The sequence below is a fragment of the Danio aesculapii genome, chromosome 3 (genome assembly GCF_903798145.1).
Source record: "Danio aesculapii chromosome 3, fDanAes4.1, whole genome shotgun sequence".
In the NCBI taxonomy this organism is placed as follows: Eukaryota; Metazoa; Chordata; class Actinopteri; order Cypriniformes; family Danionidae; genus Danio; species Danio aesculapii.
In genome coordinates, this window is record NC_079437.1 from 4,777,579 (window position 1) to 4,798,769 (window position 21,191).

At 40.2% G+C, this 21,191-nt stretch overlaps 1 protein-coding gene across 1 annotated transcript; it reads left to right on the top strand.

Annotated features, from left to right (window-relative positions):
* Window positions 1–5,328: 5,328 nt before the first annotated feature.
* Window positions 5,329–20,498, top strand: si:ch211-106h11.1 (volume-regulated anion channel subunit LRRC8D). The gene is made up of 7 exons (XM_056449928.1): window positions 5,329–5,415; window positions 7,912–8,457; window positions 10,562–10,864; window positions 11,304–11,554; window positions 13,998–14,375; window positions 14,630–14,976; window positions 18,750–20,498. Exons 2-7 carry the CDS (start codon window positions 7,912–7,914, stop codon window positions 19,496–19,498), a joined length of 2,574 nt encoding a protein of 857 aa, XP_056305903.1. The 5' UTR covers window positions 5,329–5,415; the 3' UTR covers window positions 19,499–20,498.
* The last annotated feature ends 693 nt before the right edge of the window (window positions 20,499–21,191 follow it).

Consider the following 21,191-nt stretch of genomic DNA (forward strand, 5'->3'; position numbering starts at 1 on the left):
TGTGAAATGGGATTTTCTGAAATTGTTGCAAATTTATTAAAAGTAAAAAAGCTGTAAAATCAGATGTACATCAGTGTTCACAGGCTTTAGCGCGAAGCTCTAAATTGAGCTCAGGTACATTCTGTTTCCACAGCTTCATTGGAGTTCACCTGTGGTCAATTCAGTTGATTGGACATGGTTTGAAAAGGCGTACACCTGTCTATATAAGATCCCAGGGTTGACAGTGCATGTCAAAGCACAAACCAAGCATGAAGACAAAGGAATTGTCTGTAGACCTCCGAGCATAGCTGGCCCTCCCTATAAGCGAACTATGCGGCTGCTTAGGGCCCCGTCGGCACTAGGGGGCCCCCACAACCCGCTGGTGGTGCGAGCTGTTTCCTTGCTGAAATCGTTTTTATTAGCATTTGACAAATTACCTTCATTGACAGTGCTTTAGGACTTAAATATTTCTAAATTCTCATTAAAAATAACAATTTTTAAAAAAAATCACAATTTTATTAAAGTTAAAAATGTTTTCGTGTGAAGGTCATGTGATCAACAGGAAGCTCGCAGCATTTCATTGCTCATATGCGTTCGGTGTTCTCGCGGTTCAAGTCTGTTCTTCCAATAACCCGCAAGACCGACCAGTCACCACATAAACGCGAATCCGTGCACAGACGTAATCATGACCTTTGCTTCATTGCCTGCCTTGTTATATACTTGATTTATTTTGGAAACTGGACAGCGAAAATGAAAAGAAACTAACGTTATCCTTCAGACGAAGAAAAACTGAGGGGAAAAATGATCTGTATGATATAATGAAATCTAATAGCACATTTATCGAAAATAGGCAACTGCATATTAATAAAATAGGCAACTGCATATTAATAAAATAGGCAACTGCATATTAATAAAATAGGCAACTGCATATTAATAAAATAGGCAACTGCATATTAATAAAATAGGCAACTGCATATTAATAAAATAGGCAACTGCATATTAATAAAATAGGCAACTGCATATTAATAAAATAGGCAACTGCATATTAATAAACATAGTCTACTTATGTAAAAATGTTTAGTTTTTTCCTGGTTTTACAGACCTGTTTTTTTTTTTTTTTGTTGTTGTTGTTTTTACGCATTTTACTAAAATGCAATAGTACTGAAGCGTCTTTCACTGACATATTTTGCACACTGGTAATATTTTTCCTGAGACATGTTTATAAAAGTCCTCATTGAATTAGTATTGAATAGTAATATAAGCTCTGCACCCTGCATCTTAAATGTAAAGGAACACGGAAGGTGACTGAAGGGAATAATACTGTGTTTGGGTATTAACATTAACCCAGTATTTGTTGCTTCCATTTTTCTCACATGTTATTTATATTAATATTTTTCATATTTGCTTGTTGATTTTATTATTTATGGATAAATTTAATTGTTAATTGTTTTGTTGTTGTTTTTAATGAGTTCAGAATGTATATTTTATTATAATTATGCATATTTCATTATTTTATTATGCATTTTCACTTTTGGCTAATTATTGTTCAGTGTCGTTTCATTGCAGGGTTTTTGGATTACAGGATTGTCCAGCCTGATCTCACGAGAAAACGTAAGTATTTTACGTTTTGACAGTTTAGTGGCTAATTCGTACGAATTCATACGAGTTCAGTCGTACGAAATTGTACGATTTTAAAAAGGAGGCGTGGCACCTAACCCCACCCCTAAACCCAACCGTCATTGGCGGATGAGCAAATCGTACTAAATTGTACGAATTAGATCGTACGAATTTGTACGAATTAGCCACTAAATCAAAAAGTTACGAATTGCCGTGAGATTGTGTTGGATTGCCTTGAGGCACAAGGCTGGGGAAGGTTACATCCTGAATGAAAACCTGCTTCAGAGTGCTCTTGACCTCAGATTGAAGCGACAGTTCATCTTCCAGCAGGACAATAACCCAAAGCACACCACCAAAATATCAATGGAGTGGCTTCACAACAACTCTTTAAATGTTCTTGAGTGGCCAAGCCAGAGCCCAGACATAAATCCTATTGAACATCTTTGGAGAGATCTGAAAATGGCTGCACACCGGCGCATCCCATCCAACCTGATAGAGCTTGAAAGGAACTGCAAAGAGGAATGGGCAAAAATTCCCAAAGACAGGTGTGCCAAGCTTGTTGCATCATATTCAAAAAGACTTGAGGCTGTAATTGCTGCCAAAGGTGCATCAACAAAGTATCGAGCAAAGGCTGTGAATACTGATGTACATGTGACCTTTCAGCTTTTTTATTTATAATAAATTCACAACAATTTCAAAAACTCTTTTTTCACATTATGAGGGATTGTGTGTAAAATGTTGAGGAAATAGGTGAATTTAGTCCATTTTGATATAAGGCTGTAACATAAAAGCATGTGGAAAAAGTGAAGCGCTATTGATACTTTCCAGATGCACTGTACCTAAATGCACTGAGTTGCTGCCATGTGATTGGCTGATTAAAATTTTGCATTAACGAGCAGTTGGACAGGTGTATGTAATAAAGTGGCTGGTGAGCGTGTGTGTGTGTGTGTGTGTGTGTGTGTGTGTGTGTGTGTGTGTGTGTGTGTGTGTGTGTGTATATATATATATATATATATATATATATATATATATATATATATATATATATATATGTGTGTGTGTGTGTGTGTGTATATACATATACATATATACACACACACTTCACACTTTACTCAAAAATTACTGAAAATAAATGAATGAAAATCTGATCAGTTTAATTATAAACACATCATGCAGTTTTAAGTTGCTCCTTATCCTCCTGTCTGTAAGCAGACTCGGCTTCATTCAAGACAGTGACGAGTCTGCTTACAGACAGGAGGTTAAGGAGCTGGCTGTCTGGCGCAGTCACAACAACCTGGAGCTGAACACGCTCCAAACAGTAGAGATGATAGTGGACTTCAGGAGAAACCTGTGTATAGACCTGTGTGAACAAGTGTTTGCCCCTAATAACAACTAACTTGCAAAGCAAGGCAAGTTTATTTCTATAGCACATTTCATGCACAGTGGCAATTCAAAGTGCTTTACATAAACAAGAATAAAAAAAAGACAAGTATAAGAAAATAAAAAACAAATAATAACAGTGAAGAAAACAGGTTAAATGTGTTAAAACAAGTTATAAAAGAATAAAAAGAAAAGAAAGACACAATAGTGCGATCTGCTGGACGTAGCACAGTGCTCTTTATATAAACTGGTCAATCTACAGCATCTCAATCGGATTCAGTACAGGACTTTGACTAGGCCACTCTAAAGTCTTCATTTTGTTTTTCTTCAGCGATTAAGAATCATAATCAGAATCAGAAAGAGCTTTATTGCCAGGTATGTTCACACATACGAGGAATTTGTTTTCATGACAGAGCTTCTACAGTGCAACAGAATTACAGAGACAGGACAAAAAACAGATAATAAATATATTTTTAAAAAATAGAAGTAAGTAGTGAATGCAAATATACAGATTGACAAGTGTATGTACATGTTTATTACTATATAAGAAGTGGAAACACTTGAATTAATCTGTACTGAATTAATCGCTTGAATTAAACTATAGTAATTATTCTACTGTGGCGATTCTATAGTTGCTATGGTAACACAACAACAATAACAATAGAAACAAATGACCCATACTGTAGAAAAAAAGCTTGATATGCCCGAAAAATGAAAGAAATGCACAGAAATTGCATAAAATTAATTAATTTATTTATTTATTTGTTTTATTTTTATTTTTTTAAACTGCATGAACAATAAATCGTCACCTTAGAATTGTACGGTTCTATCTGACATTTTTGTCAAAATTGAGTTATTGACATATTCTTATTAAATGACATCTTATTTACATTATGGGATGTTTTTAATAAGTTGTTTACATTTTAAGACTTTTTATTTTAAAAAAACAAACGTTTCACACATACTGTTTGCTATGGAAGGGAAAAACTTTGAAGCTCAATATCTCAGAATCATCCAGAACGCAGACAGAACCTTATAATTCCAAGGTGACGAAATGGTGTGTTCTTAAAAATGGCTTAATCATCACTTTCTCGTTGTTCCAAATTTTGGGAATGATTAGCAGTACATGCAGACAAAATGTAGCTTGAAATGAATGTTTAATATAATAATTTATTATTGTGACTTTGATGTTGGAATGATGAACTTAGATCATTCACTTGAACTCTGATGTATTGAAAATCTATGAGAAAAATCTACATCTATTAATATGAATAATGAATTAAAAATTCTATTTTTATTTAAAATCTCTTGCAGATTTTTCAGACAGGATTTCATCATTTGACGGTTGTCATTTAGTGACAATAACTGCTGTCTCTATCTGACAAGTGGCTCACTGTAAATCCCCAGCACTGCAAATGTGTGAAACAATAATAATATTGAGGGGAAACGGGGCTTTCCTGTACAACTAGAGCAGGATTTCCAGAATAAAAGCTTTCTTTCTTTCAAAGAGCGGCCTTTGGGTTGACATTATATGTTTTAATAAATGATAAATCATTGCACCCTGCTGAAAAAACAGCTTAAACCAGCCTAGGCTGGTTAGCTGGTTTTAGCTGGTTGACCAGCCTGGATTTAGAGGGGTTTTGGCCATTTCCAGGCTGGTTTCCAGCTATTTCCAGCCTGGTCTTAGCTGGTCAGACTGGAAAATGACCAGCTAAAACCAACTTGACCAGCCTAACTAGACAGGGAGTCCAGCCAAAACCAGCTATTTCCAGCTTAAACCAGGCTGGTCAAGGTGGTTTTAGCTGGTTTTAGCTGGTCATTTTCCAGCCTGACCAGCTAAGACCAGGCTGGAAATGGCTGGAAACCAGCCTGGAAATGGCCAAAACCCCTCTAAAACCAGGCTGGTCAACCAGCTAACCATCCTAGGCTGGTTTAAGCTGTTTATTCAGCAGGGCAGTTACTCTGACTGTACGCTTAAACAAAAGTTAAATGCTTTTTTTTTTAGTTTTCGCTGGCTTAGTAGTCAAATAAAAGGCTTAACACAGGCCAAACTCACTTGATCATGTTAATTAAGTATTTAGCGCCACCTGCTGTTTTCACGCTGTACTGCACTCATAGCTTTCTCTCAATATTTTAATCAATCCTTTATGTGCTAAGTAAATATATCAATGCATCTGTCGATTTCATGCTGCTACACTTTGGGAAATACTAACAAATCCAGCCTCTCTCTGGCGTAATATGATGTCAATGCGGCCTTTGTGTGTTCAGGTTACCATGGAGACTTCAAAGCAGCTTCTGGGGCCCCGATGTGTCTGCAGCCAGGGCCAAAACACTGAGCAAACCGGCCCGCACCGGAGCTGTGTACAGGAAAACCAGGCTGTCCAAGCATGAATGTGTGGCTTTTGCAGTTGAAAACGGTGGCATTTTCAGTTCCACACAGTAAGTACAGTATCATTTTATTTTTGCTTGCAGGATTTGTGTTATTAGTTATATATTACTGTTGACTGTTATTAAACCTAAATGCATTGGAATTAAAATGCTTTAATAGTGTGCAGGAATAAAACAGCTCAGTGCATTTTAAATGACATTTGATTAGGCTATTGTGGATACACTGACACTTCTTATATCTTGTGTTTTTATACACCGGTATGCTAAGTCACTAGTGCTATGGCTAAAACATGTGATTTGTCCCTCAAATTAAGAGTCTGGTGTTGCTTGAGAGTTTATAGGCGCTATTTTCACTGACCGACAGACATTAAAGGGATGGATTCATATTAATGTTGGGTGTAATTAGTTGTTAATTTAAAACCGTTATGTTTTGATACATGGAGGGTTTTAATTTGATTATTATTGTTTGACTTAATTTAATTTCTATTGTCTATGCATTGGGATTTATGTGGATATTTAGTATTTAGTCAAGCAATTAAATTCCTTACTGATCACATGAGTTACTTGTCAGATAAAGTAATTAAAAAATGTATTTAAATACAATTTTAAGGGTGTAATTAGTAGTTAATCACTTTATTGAAGTAATTTACCCTGCACTGATTCATGTCTGGATGCCAGAATATTATCAGTAAGCAAGTAAACAACCAACAGGGACATTGAAGCAATTGTATAAGAACACACCCTAGCAACCACATAGTAATGTACTCACAACCATAAACAATGTCAAATCAACACCCTAGCAACACACTAACACATTAACAACCACATAGTACTACAATCATAAACATTCAGAATGCCAAATTAGCACCCTAGCAACATACTTGGACCATAGCAACCACTTAACAATACACTCGCAACTATACAGTTTATGAAATCAGCAACCTAGCAACACACTAGCACCTTAGCAACCACACAGCAATGCACTCACAGCCATACAGAATGTCAAATCAGCATCCTAGCAACACACTAACACCCTAGCAACCACATAGCAATGCACTCACAATCAACCTAGAAACACACTAACACCCTAGCAACCACATAGCAATGCACTCACAACCATACAGAATGTCAAATCAGCAACCTAGCAACACACTTGTCCCATAGCAACCACGCAGCAATGCACTCACAAACATACAGCATGTCAAACCAACATCCTAGAAACACACTTACACCCTAGCAACCACATATGCACTCACAACAATAAAGAATGTCAAACCAGCAACCTAGCAACACACTTGCTCCTTAGCAACCAAATAGCAATACACTCACAACCATACAGAATGTCAAATCAGCAACCTAGCAACAAACTAACACCCTAGCAACCATATAGCAATGCCCTCGCAACCATACAGAATGTCAAATCAGCAATCTAGCAACACACTCTCACCCTAGCAACCATATAGCAATGCCCTCACAACCATAGAGCATGTCAAAACAGCAAGCTAGCAACACACTTGCACCTTAGCAACCACGCAGCACTGCACTCACAAACATACAGAATGTCAAACCAACAACCTAGAAACACACTGACACCCTAGCAACCACATATGCACTCACAACCAAACAGAATGTCAAACCAGCAACCTAGCAACACACTTGCTCCTTAGCAACCACATAGCAATACACTCACAACCATACAGAATGTCAAATCAGCAACCTAGCAGCACACTAAAACCCTAGCAACCATATAGCAATGCCCTCACAACCATACAGCACGTCAAAACAGCAAGCTAGCAACACACTTGCACCTTAGCAACCACGTAGCAATGCCCTCACAACCATACATCATGTCAAAACAGCAAGCTAGCAACACACTTGCACCTTAGCAACCACGTAGCAATGCACTCACAACCATACAGAATGTCAAATCAGCAACCTAGCAACACACTTGCTCCTTAGCAACCACATAGCCATGCACTCACAACCATACAGAATGTCAAGTCAACAATCTTGCAACACATTAACACTCTAGCAACCACATGCTGTAGCAATGGTCTCACCTACAACCTAGAAACACACTTACACACTACACAGCTGCCACAAAGCAATGGACTCACAACCATGCAAAATGTCAAAAAACAACCTATCAACACACTAATACCCTAGCAACCACATAGCAGTACACTAACAACCATACAGAACGTCAAACCAACAGCCTAGCAACACACTAACACCCTAGAAACCACATAGCAATGCACTAACAACCATACAGAATGTCAAATAAACAAAATAGCATAACAACACACTAGTAACAACCAGCCAGAACACCAAAAAAACAGGCTAGCAACACTAACATCCAAGCAACAGCATAGCAATACACTAACACCCTAGCACCACTAATACCAGTGAACTAATAACCAAACAGAACATTAAAACAACAGCCTGGCAACACTGTAACACCCTAGCAACCACATGCAGAACTCGCGGTGTGTGTTAAAGTGCTGAACTGATTGAATAGTGATATTGTTTCTCTCTCTCTGACTGAAGATGTTTGCTCTGTCTGAGCTGTGGTCGGGCGGTGAACGTCAGGGCAGCTATAAGCTCCTAAAGCCATGGTGGGAGGTCTTCATGGACTACCTGCTAGTGTTAATGCTAATGGTGTCCATCCTCGCCGGGACTCTCCTGCTGTCCAGGGACGGAGTCGTGTGTGTCCCTGTACACTCGTTCCCCACCAACCACACCACCACCATTGATCCCATTCCTGAAACTGCCTTTACAAGCACATCCGCAAGGGGGCGACGTACCAACCTAGACTTCCAGCAGTACAGCTACATTAGCCAGGTTTGCTATCACGAAGCGCTGCCCTGGTACTCACGCTTCCTACCGTACGTCACGCTGCTCCATACACTGGTTCTGCTGGCTAGTGGCTGCTTCTGGTTCCACTTCCCGCTCACTTCCGCACGTATAGAGCACTTCCTGTCGCTTCTCGCCAAATGCTGCGAATCGCCGTGGACAACCAAAGCACTGTCGCATACCGCCAAACTGGACACTCGCTTCTCGGAGGCGGAGCCAGTGGTGCAACCCAAAGCTCAGGTAGGCATATGCCTCTATCAAATTTTCGTTTAGTTGCGCTGTGTACATTTTTGTAAATCTCAAATACGTTACTGGGCTACGATTTCTCATACATGCAATTTACACGTCCTTTGCGTACATGATATACTGACCTGCACCCTTCTCTAAACCCAACCAATAGTGTTTTCAAACACAAACGAGAAGAGAAAAGCGCATAGTGGCTGTGTAGTTTTACCACATTCACATTGCTTTTTTACCTGATTTCTATCGCTATCAAATGATCTTATTGTGATTAATTTCTTACGATTTTATCCTGATATACTGTTTTATCCAACCCAGACTTCTGGGAAATACGTGCTACATTTTTGCGAACAGTGAAATACGTTGCTTCTGTGATGTTTTCTTGCAGCTTGTGTTGACGAAACCACTAGAGGGCGCTGTGTACATTTTTGCAAATCTCAAATAAGTTACTGGGCTACAATTTCTCATACGTGCAATTTACATGATCACATATACAATTGACTGACCTGCACCCTTCCCTAAACCCAACCGATAGTGTTTTCAAAAGCCAACGAAAAGACAAAAGTGCATAATGGCCGTGTAGTATCACCATGATTTCACCGTTATTCGACACTCGCCTCTCGGATTTCACATTGCTATTTTAACCTGGTTTCTGGAAACATACTTAGATGCCATATCATACAAGCTGCCGAAAAAAAGAAAAGTCGTACATAAGTACAAAGGAATACGAAAATAAGCGAACTAAGCGAACGTCTTCAATTATGGGTCACAAATGCATTTAAGCTGTTTTGTGGTATCCGTTCTGTACGAAAAACCATGCTTAGATGCCATATCATACAAGCTGCCGAAAAAAAGAAAAGTCGTACATAAGTACAAAGGAATACGAAAATAAGCGAACTAAGCAAACGTATTAATTATGGGTCACAAATGCATTTAAGCTGTTTTGTGGTATCCGTTCTGTACGAAAAACCACGCTAAAACAGTCCTTTATTTGTCGAAAATGTGTTTCTATAATGTAAGTAGTGGGATGCTGCGTTCACACCAGATGCGGAAGAAGTGTCAAGCATGAGTGATTTACATGTTAAGTCAATGCAAAGCCGCGAATAGACATCCTGCTACATGATATGCGTGAATGGCAAGGCGTGAATGATGCGAATTGTGTAAATGGCACGGTGCAAATTGAGCATTTGACGCGCTTAATTCGCAAATCCCTCGAGTTCGAAAATCTAAACTTCAGCGGACATTCGCATTGCGTTAACCATTCAGGAGCTTGCTCTTGTGGGGGGCGTGATATGACGTAGCACCTGTTGTTGGTGTACCGGGGAAAATCCTCCTGCCTACACCAAAAACAGTTCATCAAACTGGGCTTGGCTCAGTCAGAAGCACCGCTAAATGCTTCCATCCTCCAGGTTAACTTTCTGGAGGAGTTTAGTGCTGGCTGCACCTCTGAAAGGATCTAGTGGAATCAGACACTGCTCCAAATGAATCGACGCTGTTTTTCAGCCTTCATAAAGCACATAAACACAGTTTTCTCAATTAAATCCATGTTAGCCATTTAGCAACGAAACTACAATCACCGAGCACACAGAAGCCAAGTCCATGATACAAATCTGCGTCTGTTGAATGAAGCGGATTTTGACGTGCGAATGAAGCAAGTAAACTGAAAATGTTCGCGCGTCTATTTACGTGCGAATTACGCGATTTATCCGCGCGTTCCGCGTCTGGTGTGAACACAGCATTAAAAGGAACAAAAGTTGTCATCGTAATACTGCCCCATAGTGTTAATTTTACCCAGAAGCTTCAGGCATATGTATACTAAAGTACATTTTTTGGTTTTCGCAAAAATGTAGCCTTGAGCACGTATTTCTAATATATTGTGTTGTAATGTGTTGATATTATCACAATGTTGATCTAAGCTGCAAAAAAACCTTGCTTTAACAGGTATATCCAAAAATTATGTATCGCTTTATTGTATATATATATGAATATTCTTAAAAAGCACTCTAAAACCTTCAATAATACTTAACTGTAATTTGAAGTGTCCACAATACTAATATTGTGAATGTGCATTATCACCATATATTGAACTGTTGAATATGTCTAGGTAGCATCAGCGTACAAAATGCGCAAGTCGAGTTTGGACTCGGGAACGGACAGCCCTCTGCTGGCAGGAATTGACACTGCATCCACAACCACACAGCCATCTCCATGTCCCTCCACAGTGTCCCATTGCTCCGCGTTCTCCACTCGCTCACTCACAGAGCCTGTCCATCCAGTGCAAGTCAGTCCAGATCGCTCCAGACCAGGCGCCACGCTGGACCGTAGTGATAGAGAGCAGGCCAGAGCGCTCTTCGAGAGAGTGCGCAGGTTTCGAGCTCACTGCGAGAGTTCCGATGTCATATATAAGGTAATACAACCAAGTCGTATTATAAGTTATTACTCTAATTTTTGAGTTAAAATTCTTATTAAAGAATTTGCAATCTGTACGTTTTACCTCTTTCTTGCCATCTCTGTTTGAAATTGCAGGAAGTATGTTATTGTGAAAGCTATCAGTCCTGTAGTGCAGGGCTATCAGTCATTTAGGGCAGAGCTATGAGTCCTTTTGGGCTGGACTATCAGTGCTTTAGGGTTGCGCTATCAGTCATTTAGGGCGGGGCTATTGGACACTTGGGGCGGGGCTATCAGTCATTTAGGGAGTAGCTATCAGTCCTTTAGGAAGGAGCTATCATTTCGCACAGTGTAAGCTTGGGTTAGTGAGTGTGCCATGGGACTACAATCATGGGTCAACAATCATAAGAGACTATCAAAAATATCCAAATCCTGCACTATTTCTTCTCCTCCTGTAGGTGTACACGGCACAGACGGTGTTCAAAGTGCTGAAGTTCGTGCTGATCGTGAGCTACACCACTCCTCTGCTGAGCTGCATCTCCTTCAGTCACATCTGCCGGCCGCGCTCTGACGCTCTAATTGGCTACAGTGAGTTCCAGTGCAGTCACCCGCTGTCCTCCGTCCTGCGCCAGCTCATGCAGGCCTACGTCTCGCTGCTCTTTCTGTTCGGCCTGTTGGCCATCTACGCACTCTTCTGGATCTTACACAAGTACGGCTAATCTCAGACCAGAGCTTTGTGTAGACTGTGCAGTCTGTAGTCCTGACCTACCCTGTTCCTGGAGATCTACCTTCCTGCAGAGTTCAGTTGCAACCCATATCAAGCCCAATGGGCTATGTGCCTAGCCACCATTAACATCCGGTGGAAGGTCAATGTGACTATTTTAAATCTCATAAAGTGTCTTTTACAGCGTCAATGTTGTAATGTAATTGAAACACAATCAGTTAAATAGACTTAAGCATTCATTTAGTTGTTCGAGCATAAAACGAGATGAAAAATCGTGTAAATGCCAGAGACATCAGTAGCAGCAAGCTAGCGCAGAAACTCCATTAAAAATAAAGGGGTAAAATGTTTGGGTTGTCTGACTGAAGATTAAAAGTTTATGTGCATATACCCCATTACCAAGTGCTGTTCAGGTCCTAACTAATTGGTTTAGGTGTGTTTGATCAGGGTTGGAGCTGAACTCTGCAGGAAGGTAGATCTCCAGGAACAGGGTTAAGCACCGCTGCTGTAGTCTGTAGTCGCCATCAGTGAGTGTCAAGGGACCGGGGACCCTGCTGAGTGGGCTAAAGACCCCGGAATACTTCAAACGAAATGGAAAAACAACCTTTTTTGTTTAGGAGCAAAAGAAAATTGTAAAAGGCTTAGTGACGGTACTCTGTTTTGTACCATTCAGACATCCCCTTTAAGGTGGAGCTATCAGTCATTTAGGCCAGTGCTGTCAATCATTTGGGGCAGGACTATCAATCATTTAGGGTGGGGTTATCACTCATTTAGGGTAGGGCTATCAGTCATTTAGGGTAAAGGATGGGACTATTCGTGCCTGTCTCGTTTTGGCCCTGCTTTCATCCATTCATCAATCTTTCCCAGTTTTATTAGCATTGCACATCTCCCAAAGATCCAATCAGTTCCCAAAGACAAAATCATGCACCACCCTACGTTTTTTTCCTCGTTTCAGGAAATGTTTCCATTGGATGTACATCACAAAATGGGAAAAAGACAATTCTTCTGTTTCTTCTGTACTTCTGTTTCAAGAGTTCACACTTAGATACTGCTTGATGATGTTAGCAGGTTTGGCATGCTGTCCCAGGAGAGAACCCTGGGCTCCCGCCTGGTCAATGAGCATTAAGAGGGATAAGAGATGGGTTAGTTCTGGAAAGCTCCCCCGATTAGTTTGACCTATACCTTGATTAATAATAAGGCTCTATCGGAATAGACCGCTAACTACATCAGTGCATACGCATTGTGCTTGTCACTGTTACTATTATTTAATTCACTTGTGTCACATGTCTTTAGACTGTGGGGAAACCCACGCGAACACGGGGAGAACATGTAAACTCTGCACAGAAATGCCAACTGGCTTAGCTAGGACTTGAACCAGCGATCTTCTTGCTGTAAGGCAGCAGTGCTAGCCTTTGAGCTGCCATTTCGCCCGATCCTAGAATTCAAGAGGAGGGAGAAGAGATGGATGGGGGTCTTTCAAAATGAAAATAGGGAGTAAAGTTAAGCTGCGGTCACACTGGACATTTCTCCACATAGACTTCCATTCATACGCATGCGAATGCGTCAATCCAGAAATGCAAGCTCATGTGACAAGTTTCGCAGTTTGCTGCTTTGCAAAGGTCAAGCTTGGTGAACTCTGACCTGCGAAATCGCATCCTTTGACTTGGTGAGACCAATCGAGGATCAAAACATGACCTCTCTGGAATAGAATGGTCAAATATCGCTCACTTTTTTAAATGTCTAATCATCTTGTTTAATCCCGCCCCTTTTCACAGCATCATACTACAGAATCAGAATCAGAATCAGAATCAGTTTTATTGCCAAGTGTGCTTCACACACACAAGGAATTTGTGTGCTCAAACTCTATAGAGACCGCAGCTTTAGGCTGGATATTTATGGTAAATTTGGAATAATTCGATCGGCTAGCTAATGATTACCGATAGGGACCAGCTGCGGTCAATCATATGAAGTGCTTCTTTGAAATTAGTTTGTGAAACTTCACTTCATACCCACTTTTAAGGCGGAGTGGCTCCTCATTGTGGATGAATCTAATATTTTGCTGTGCTTGTATGAAACTAAGTAGCCTAATTAGAAATATGAATAAGAATTTTTTACCAGAGAATATCATCTTCACAACATGTCTGACAGCACATTGTTTTGGAGCATTCTGACTCCCCTGTGCTACAGGAGGCGAGATGCGTCACGTTGATTTTGTAAAAGATTTCCACATTAATGAAAATATTTATAACAAACTCGATTAATGTAACCATTTTGAAGAAAAGAGTTTTACTACAGCTTTTAGAGCAAGGGTGCTACCATCTTGGAATATCGCTCTGTCTTACGTCACAGGGTTGATTCCGTTCCCTGAGGTGAAAAGATACAGTAGAAATATTGAAGATACTGGAACGCCTAATTTAACCCATTCCCACAGGTCTTTAAGGCAGTACTCGTTCCAGACTCTGCGTGAGAAAGGCTCGATGCTGGACGCTCCAGACCTTCACAATGACCTGGCGTTCCTCCTTCACATGGCGGATCAGTACGACCCTCTGCTGGCACAGCGACTGTCCGTGTTCCTGTCGCCGGTCAGCGAGACACGGCTGCTGCAGGAGAGCGTGGAGCGGCGCTGGGGAGCTGAACGCTTGCGTGCCATCACCTCCTCTGACCAGCAGGGGCGCTCTGTCCTGCAGCTGGTAGCTCTCCCTCACCTGCCACCCGCGCTCTTCTCCTTCAGCACGCTGCAGGTGCTCAAGCTGGAGCTCATAGCAGACGCCAAACTCACCGCACAGATCACCAACATGAGCGCACTCAGGTGGGGTTTTAAAGGTGTTTATTATATTACAAGATGTAAAATAAGTCTCTGATGTTGCTAGAGTGTGTGTGGAAAGTTATAGGCTCATTATTTCTTAAAACACAATATTTTTTGCTTGTCAAGAAATGCTTCTTGATTAAGGAATTTTTATATATTTGTAGTAGAAACAAGACAAAAACTACTAAAGATTGTCTGACATTTTTACATGCAGTGAAGTTACTAACGTGCTTTAACAGTGATTCTTGTCCCACCAGAGAGCTACATCTTTACCACTGCTCTGCATCTGTGGAACCTGGAGCCCTGCAGCATCTTCAGGAGCATCTGGAGGTCTTGCATCTCACCTTCACCACGGCCTCAGAGATCCCGGGGTGGGTTTACTCTCTGCGGGGCCTTCAGGAGCTCCAACTGACGGGCCGACTGGGTAGTGAGGGCGGGATGGGGCGCGGATGGGCCCTCGGGAGCCTCCGACAGCTGAGGCACCTCCGTGTTCTGGTGCTGCGAGGGACATTGCAGAAAGTCCCAGCAGAACTGAGCGAACTGGCCGGGAGTTTGCTGAAACTAGAGATCCATAATGAAGGCACCAGATTACTGGTTCTTACAGGTAGGGGAGCGAACTTACACTGATCTCACAGTTCGTTAGATTATGGTGGTTAGGTTATGGTGGGTTATGGTGGTGTTAATAAACCGATGTCGAACAAATGATATCAGAAAATCATCTGTATATTACAACCAGTTATGGAGTGTTATTAAGCCAATATCGAACAAATGACATCAGGAAACCATCAGTACATTATAATGGGTTATGGTGCCGTTATTAAACCGATATCGAACAAATGACATCAGGAAACTATCAGTACATTAGAATGGGTTATGGTGGTGTTATTAAACCGATTTCGAACAAATGACATCAGGAAACCATCAGTACATTATAATGGGTTATGGTGGTGTTATTAAACCGATATCGAACAAATGACATCAGGAAACCATCAGTACATTATAACGGGTTATGGTGGTGTTATTAAACCGATATCGAACAAATGACATCAGGAAACCATCAGTACATTATAATGGGTTATGGTGGCGTTATTAAACCGATATCGGACAAATGACATCAGGAAACCATTAGTACATTATAATGGGTTATGATGGCGTTATTAAACCGATATCGAACAAATGACATCAGGAAACTATCAGTACATTATAATGGGTTATGGTGGTGTTATTAAATCGATATCGGAGAAATGACATCAGGAAACCATCAGTACATTATAATGGGTTATGGTGGCGTTAATAAACCGATATCGGACAAATGACATCAGGAAACCATCAGTACATTATAATGGGTTATGGTGGTGTTATTAAACCGATATCGAACAAATTACATCAGGAAACCATTAGTACATTATAATGGGTTATGGTGGCATTATTAAATCGATATCGAACAAATGACATCAGGAAACCATCAGTACATTATAATGGGTTATGGTGGCGTTATTAAATCGATATCGAACAAATGACATCAGGAAACCATCAGTACATTATAATGGGTTATGATGGTGTATTAAACCGATATCGAACAAAATACATCAGGAAACCATTAGTACATTATAATGGGTTATGGTGGTGTTATTAAATCGATATCGAACAAATGACATCAGGAAACCATCAGTACATTATAATGGGTTATGATTGTGTTATTAAACCGATATTGAATAAATGACATCAGGAAACCTCAGTACATTATAATGGGTTATGGTGGCGTTAATAAACCGATATCGGACAAATGACATCAGGAAACCATCAGTACATTATAATGGGTTATGGTGGTGTTATTAAACCGATATCGAACAAATTACATCAGGAAACCATTAGTACATTATAACGGGTTATGGTGGCGTTATTAAATCGATATCGAACAAATGACATCAGGAAACCATTAGTACATTATAATGGGTTATGGTGGCATTATTAAACCGATATCGAACAAATGACATCAGGAAACCATCAGTACATTATAATGGGTTATGGTGGTGTATTAAACCGATATCGAACAAATGACATCAGGAAACCATTAGTACATTATTATGGGTTATGGTGGTGTTATTAAATCGATTTCGAACAAATGACATCAGGAAACCATCAGTACATTATAATGGGTTATGGTGGTGTATTAAACCGATATCGAACAAAATACATCAGGAAACCATTAGTACATTATAATGGGTTATGGTGGTGTTATTAAATCGATATCGAACAAATGACATCAGGAAACCATCAGTACATTATAATGGGTTATGATTGTGTTAATAAACCGATATCGAATAAATGACATCAGGAAACCATCAGTACATTATAATGGGTTATGGTGGTGTTATTAAACCGATATCGAACAAATGACATCAGGAAACCATCAGTACATTATAACGGGTTATGGTGGTGTTATTAAACCGATATCGAACAAATGACATCAGGAAACCATCAGTACATTATAATGGGTTATGGTGGCGTTATTAAACCGATATCGGAGAAATTACATCAGGAAACCATTAGTACATTATAATGGGTTATGGTGGCGTTATTAAACCGATATCGAACAAATGACATCAGGAAACTATCAGTACATTATAATGGGTTATGGTGGTGTTATTAAATCGATATCGGAGAAATGACATCAGGAAACCATCAGTACATTATAACGGGTTATGGTGGTGTTATTAAACCGATATCGAACAAATGACATCAGGAAACCATCAGTACATTATAACGGGTTATGGTGGTGTTATTAAACCGATATCGAACAAATGACATCAGGAAACCATCAGTACATTATAATGGGTTATGGTGGCGTTATTAAACCGATATCGGAGAAATGACATCAGGAAACCATTAGTACATTATAATGGGTTATGATGGCGTTATTAAGCCGATATCGAACAAATGACATCAGGAAACTATCAGTACATTATAATGGGTTATGGTGGTGTTATTAAATCGATATCGAACAAATGACATCAGGAAACCATCAGTACATTATAATGGGTTATGGTGGCGTTAATAAACCGATATCGGACAAATGACATCAGGAAACCGTCAGTACATTATAATGGGTTATGGTGGTGTTATTAAACCGATATCGAACAAATTACATCAGGAAACCATTAGTACATTATAATGGGTTATGGTGGCATTATTAAATCGATATCGAACAAATGACATCTGGAAACCATCAGTACATTATAATGGGTTATGGTGGCGTTATTAAATCGATATCGAACAAATGACATCAGGAAACCATCAGTACATTATAATGGGTTATGGTGGTGTATTAAACCGATATCGAACAAATGACATCAGGAAACCATTAGTACATTATTATGGGTTATGGTGGTGTTATTAAATCGATTTCGAACAAATGACATCAGGAAACCATCAGTACATTATAATGGGTTATGGTGGTGTATTAAACCGATATCGAACAAAATACATCAGGAAACCATTAGTACATTATAATGGGTTATGGTAGTGTTATTAAATCGATATCGAACAAATGACATCAGGAAACCATCAGTACATTATAATGGGTTATGGTGGTGTTAATAAACCGATATCGAACAAATGACATCAGGAAACCATCAGTACATTATAATGGGTTATGGTGGTGTTATTAAACCGATATCGAACAAATGACATCAGGAAACCATCAGTACATTATAATGGGTTATGGTGGCGTTATTAAACCGATATCGGAGAAATGACATCAGGAAACCATCAGTACATTATAATGGGTTATGGTGGTGTATTAAACCGATATCGAACAAATGACATCAGGAAACCATCAGTACATTATAATGGGTTATGGTGGTGTTATTAAATCGATTTCGAACAAATGACATCAGGAAACCATCAGTACATTATAATGGGTTATGGTGGTGTATTAAACCGATATCGAACAAAATACATCAGGAAACCATTAGTACATTATTATGGGTTATGGTGGTGTTATTAAACCGATATCGAACAAATAACATCAGGAAACCATCAGTACATTATAATGGGTTATGGTGGTGTTATTAAATCGATATCGAACAAATGACATCAGGAAACCATTAGTACATTATTATGGGTTATGGTGGTGTTATTAAACCGATATCGAACAAATGACATCAGGAAACCATCAGTACATTATAACGGGTTATGGTGGTGTTATTAAACCCATATTGAATAAATGACATCAGGAAACCTCAGTACATTATAATGGGTTATGGTGGTGTTATTAAACCCATATCGAACAAATGACATTGGTATATTATAATCAGTTATGGCATGTTATTTAACCGATATAAACTCATATAATTGATTACTGCTCTTCTCCAGGTCTGAGGCGTGTGCCGGGGCTGGCAGAGCTGCATCTGCAGGGCTGTCAGCTGGAGCGTCTGCCATCGGCTCTGCTGTCGCTCTCCAGCCTGCGCTCTCTGGATCTCCAGCACAACAGCCTGCGGACCCTAGAAGAGCTGCTGGGTTTGCAGCATCTGCGCCGCCTGTCCTGCCTCAGACTGGCCCACAATCAGGTACTGTCCCTGCCAGCAAGCGTGGGCGTGCTGCGGGCGCTGGAGCTGCTAGATCTGTCCTATAATCAGCTGCAGACACTACCATCTGCGCTCTTCACGCTGCACAGACTGCGGCGCCTCCTGCTGGCCGGGAATCTGCTACAGGATCTGCCGGCAGATATATCGGATTTAACACTTTTAAATGAACTCGATCTGAGCGCTAATAAACTCGAGCGTCTTCCTGCAGAGCTGTTTGTTGGTTGTGTTGAACTGCGAGTGCTGAATGTAGCGAGTAATTCTCTGTCCTGTTTGCCGCCCGGAATATCCGGGCTGACGCTGCTATCCCGGCTGGACGTGCGAGGGAACAGTCTGGAGGCGCTGCCACTGGAGCTAGGCTGCTGTTCAGGGCTGCGGGGCGGGGGTCTGCTGGCGGAGGGCTGGCTAATGCACACGCTGCCCCCGCAGGTCAGGGACGGCCTGCTGTCTGAGGTCCCATCACGGCCCGAGTCTGAATGCTTTCCTCGTTTTCCATCCACGCAGTGGAGCTTTCACTCCGCTCTGGAGTCTCGGATATAACACGTCTGCTGCAAAACAAACTTTGGGAACTGATATGGTACATTCACACCAGACGCAGATGAAGTGGCAAGCGCAAGTCATTTACATGTTAAGTCAATGCAAAGACGCGATCAGACATCCTGCGGTGCGAATTGAGAGTTCTGGACACTAAAGAAGATATTTTGAAGAATGCTGAAAAATGGTAACCATTGACATCCATAGTAGCATAAACAAATACAATGGAAGTCAGTAGTTTTTCAGCATTCTTCAAAATATCTTCTTTTGTGTTCAGCAGAAGAAAGAAACTCATAAACGTTTTAAACAAGTAAAGGGTATGTTTTTTGGGTGAACTACCCCTTTAAGTGGTTTCAGATCTGTTTGGGTTCTTTATTACATTGAACACAAGTGAAGTTTCATAAACTAATTTGGAGAGGAGCACGTGATATGATTGAGCACGTCTGGCCACTCATCTGTAATAAGTAATAATCCAATCAGAGTGATCCTAGTTTACTATAAATGGATCATTTTCTTCCTACTGTTTCTATCTTCATTTGGAAGAATCCCCCCTTCCACCCCATCTCCTCCTTTTCCTCCCTTTTCTAAAGGGGGAGCTCTCGAGACCTACCTGATCTCGGATCTCCTGATATGCTTATTGACTGGGCGGGAGCCCTGGGCTCAAATATCTCCGAGCTCAGGGTTCTCTCCCGGGACAGCATGCCAAACCTGCTTTATACGCCAAACATATCTAAGTGGGAACTCTTGAAAGGTAGATAATTTGAAGAATGCGGGGTAAAAACAGCAGTATTTTTACAAAGCAGTATTATAGAAACATATACAACAAATATTTTTACATACATTTTTAACATATAAAGTTTATTGTTTATAAATATTTGGTAATAATGGTCTATTGAACTAAATATGAATAGTCTTTTATGGCATTTATTAATCACGATTCACAATTTACTAATGCATTATTACAATATATGCTTGTTAACATTCGTTAATGCACTGTGAGTTAACCAGAATTAAAAGTGAATGACATTATCTTCATTAACTAACATTACCAAAGATGATTAAATGTATTGTTCGTTATTTGTTCATGTTAATAAATACATAAACTTACATTAACTAATGAAACCTTATTCCAAAGTGTTACCAAATATTTTATATATAAACAAACATTTTCTCAAATATATGCATGTGTGTATATACACAGTGCACTCATAAATATTATATCATTTATTATTTATTTTGGATGTAAATAATCATTTGACAGCACTAATACATGATTAGAATGAGTCAGTTTTAGCTTCTTACTGTTATGAAGCGGACAGGAGACAGAGGTAAGGAAACGTTAGGGTGTTTATTAAATGACAACAAGGAGCACATGAAGGATAGCCAGGAGGATCAGGAATGATGTTGGGGTCTTTTCCTCCGTGGCTGGGTAACAGGAATACACGAGGATGGACAGCACACACCAGATACAGCTGACAGAGGATGACACAGACTTGGAAGGACTGGAAGACAGGACGATTCGGGAGGACCAGGAAGACTAGGAGGAATACAAAGAGAACAGGTAAGTAAATCGTTTGTTTAAGCTGAGGATGACTACGCTGAGTGGTCGCTCGGTTGTCCGCTTTCGTCGAGACGAGCCCGGACAATGAGCGACTGGAGTGCTGTGCTTTTATCTGGTGCTCGTGAATGTGATGCAGCT

Bases quoted from the DNA above. Each gene is read 5' to 3' on its own strand.
- si:ch211-106h11.1 (XM_056449928.1), top strand. From the start codon at position 7,912: ATGTTTGCTCTGTCTGAGCTGTGGTCGGGCGGTGAACGTCAGGGCAGC. The intron at 8,458-10,561 runs GTAGGCATATGC...GAATATGTCTAG, and splicing joins TGGTGCAACCCAAAGCTCAG to GTAGCATCAGCGTACAAAAT. The intron at 14,376-14,629 runs GTGGGGTTTTAA...TTGTCCCACCAG, and splicing joins ACCAACATGAGCGCACTCAG to AGAGCTACATCTTTACCACT.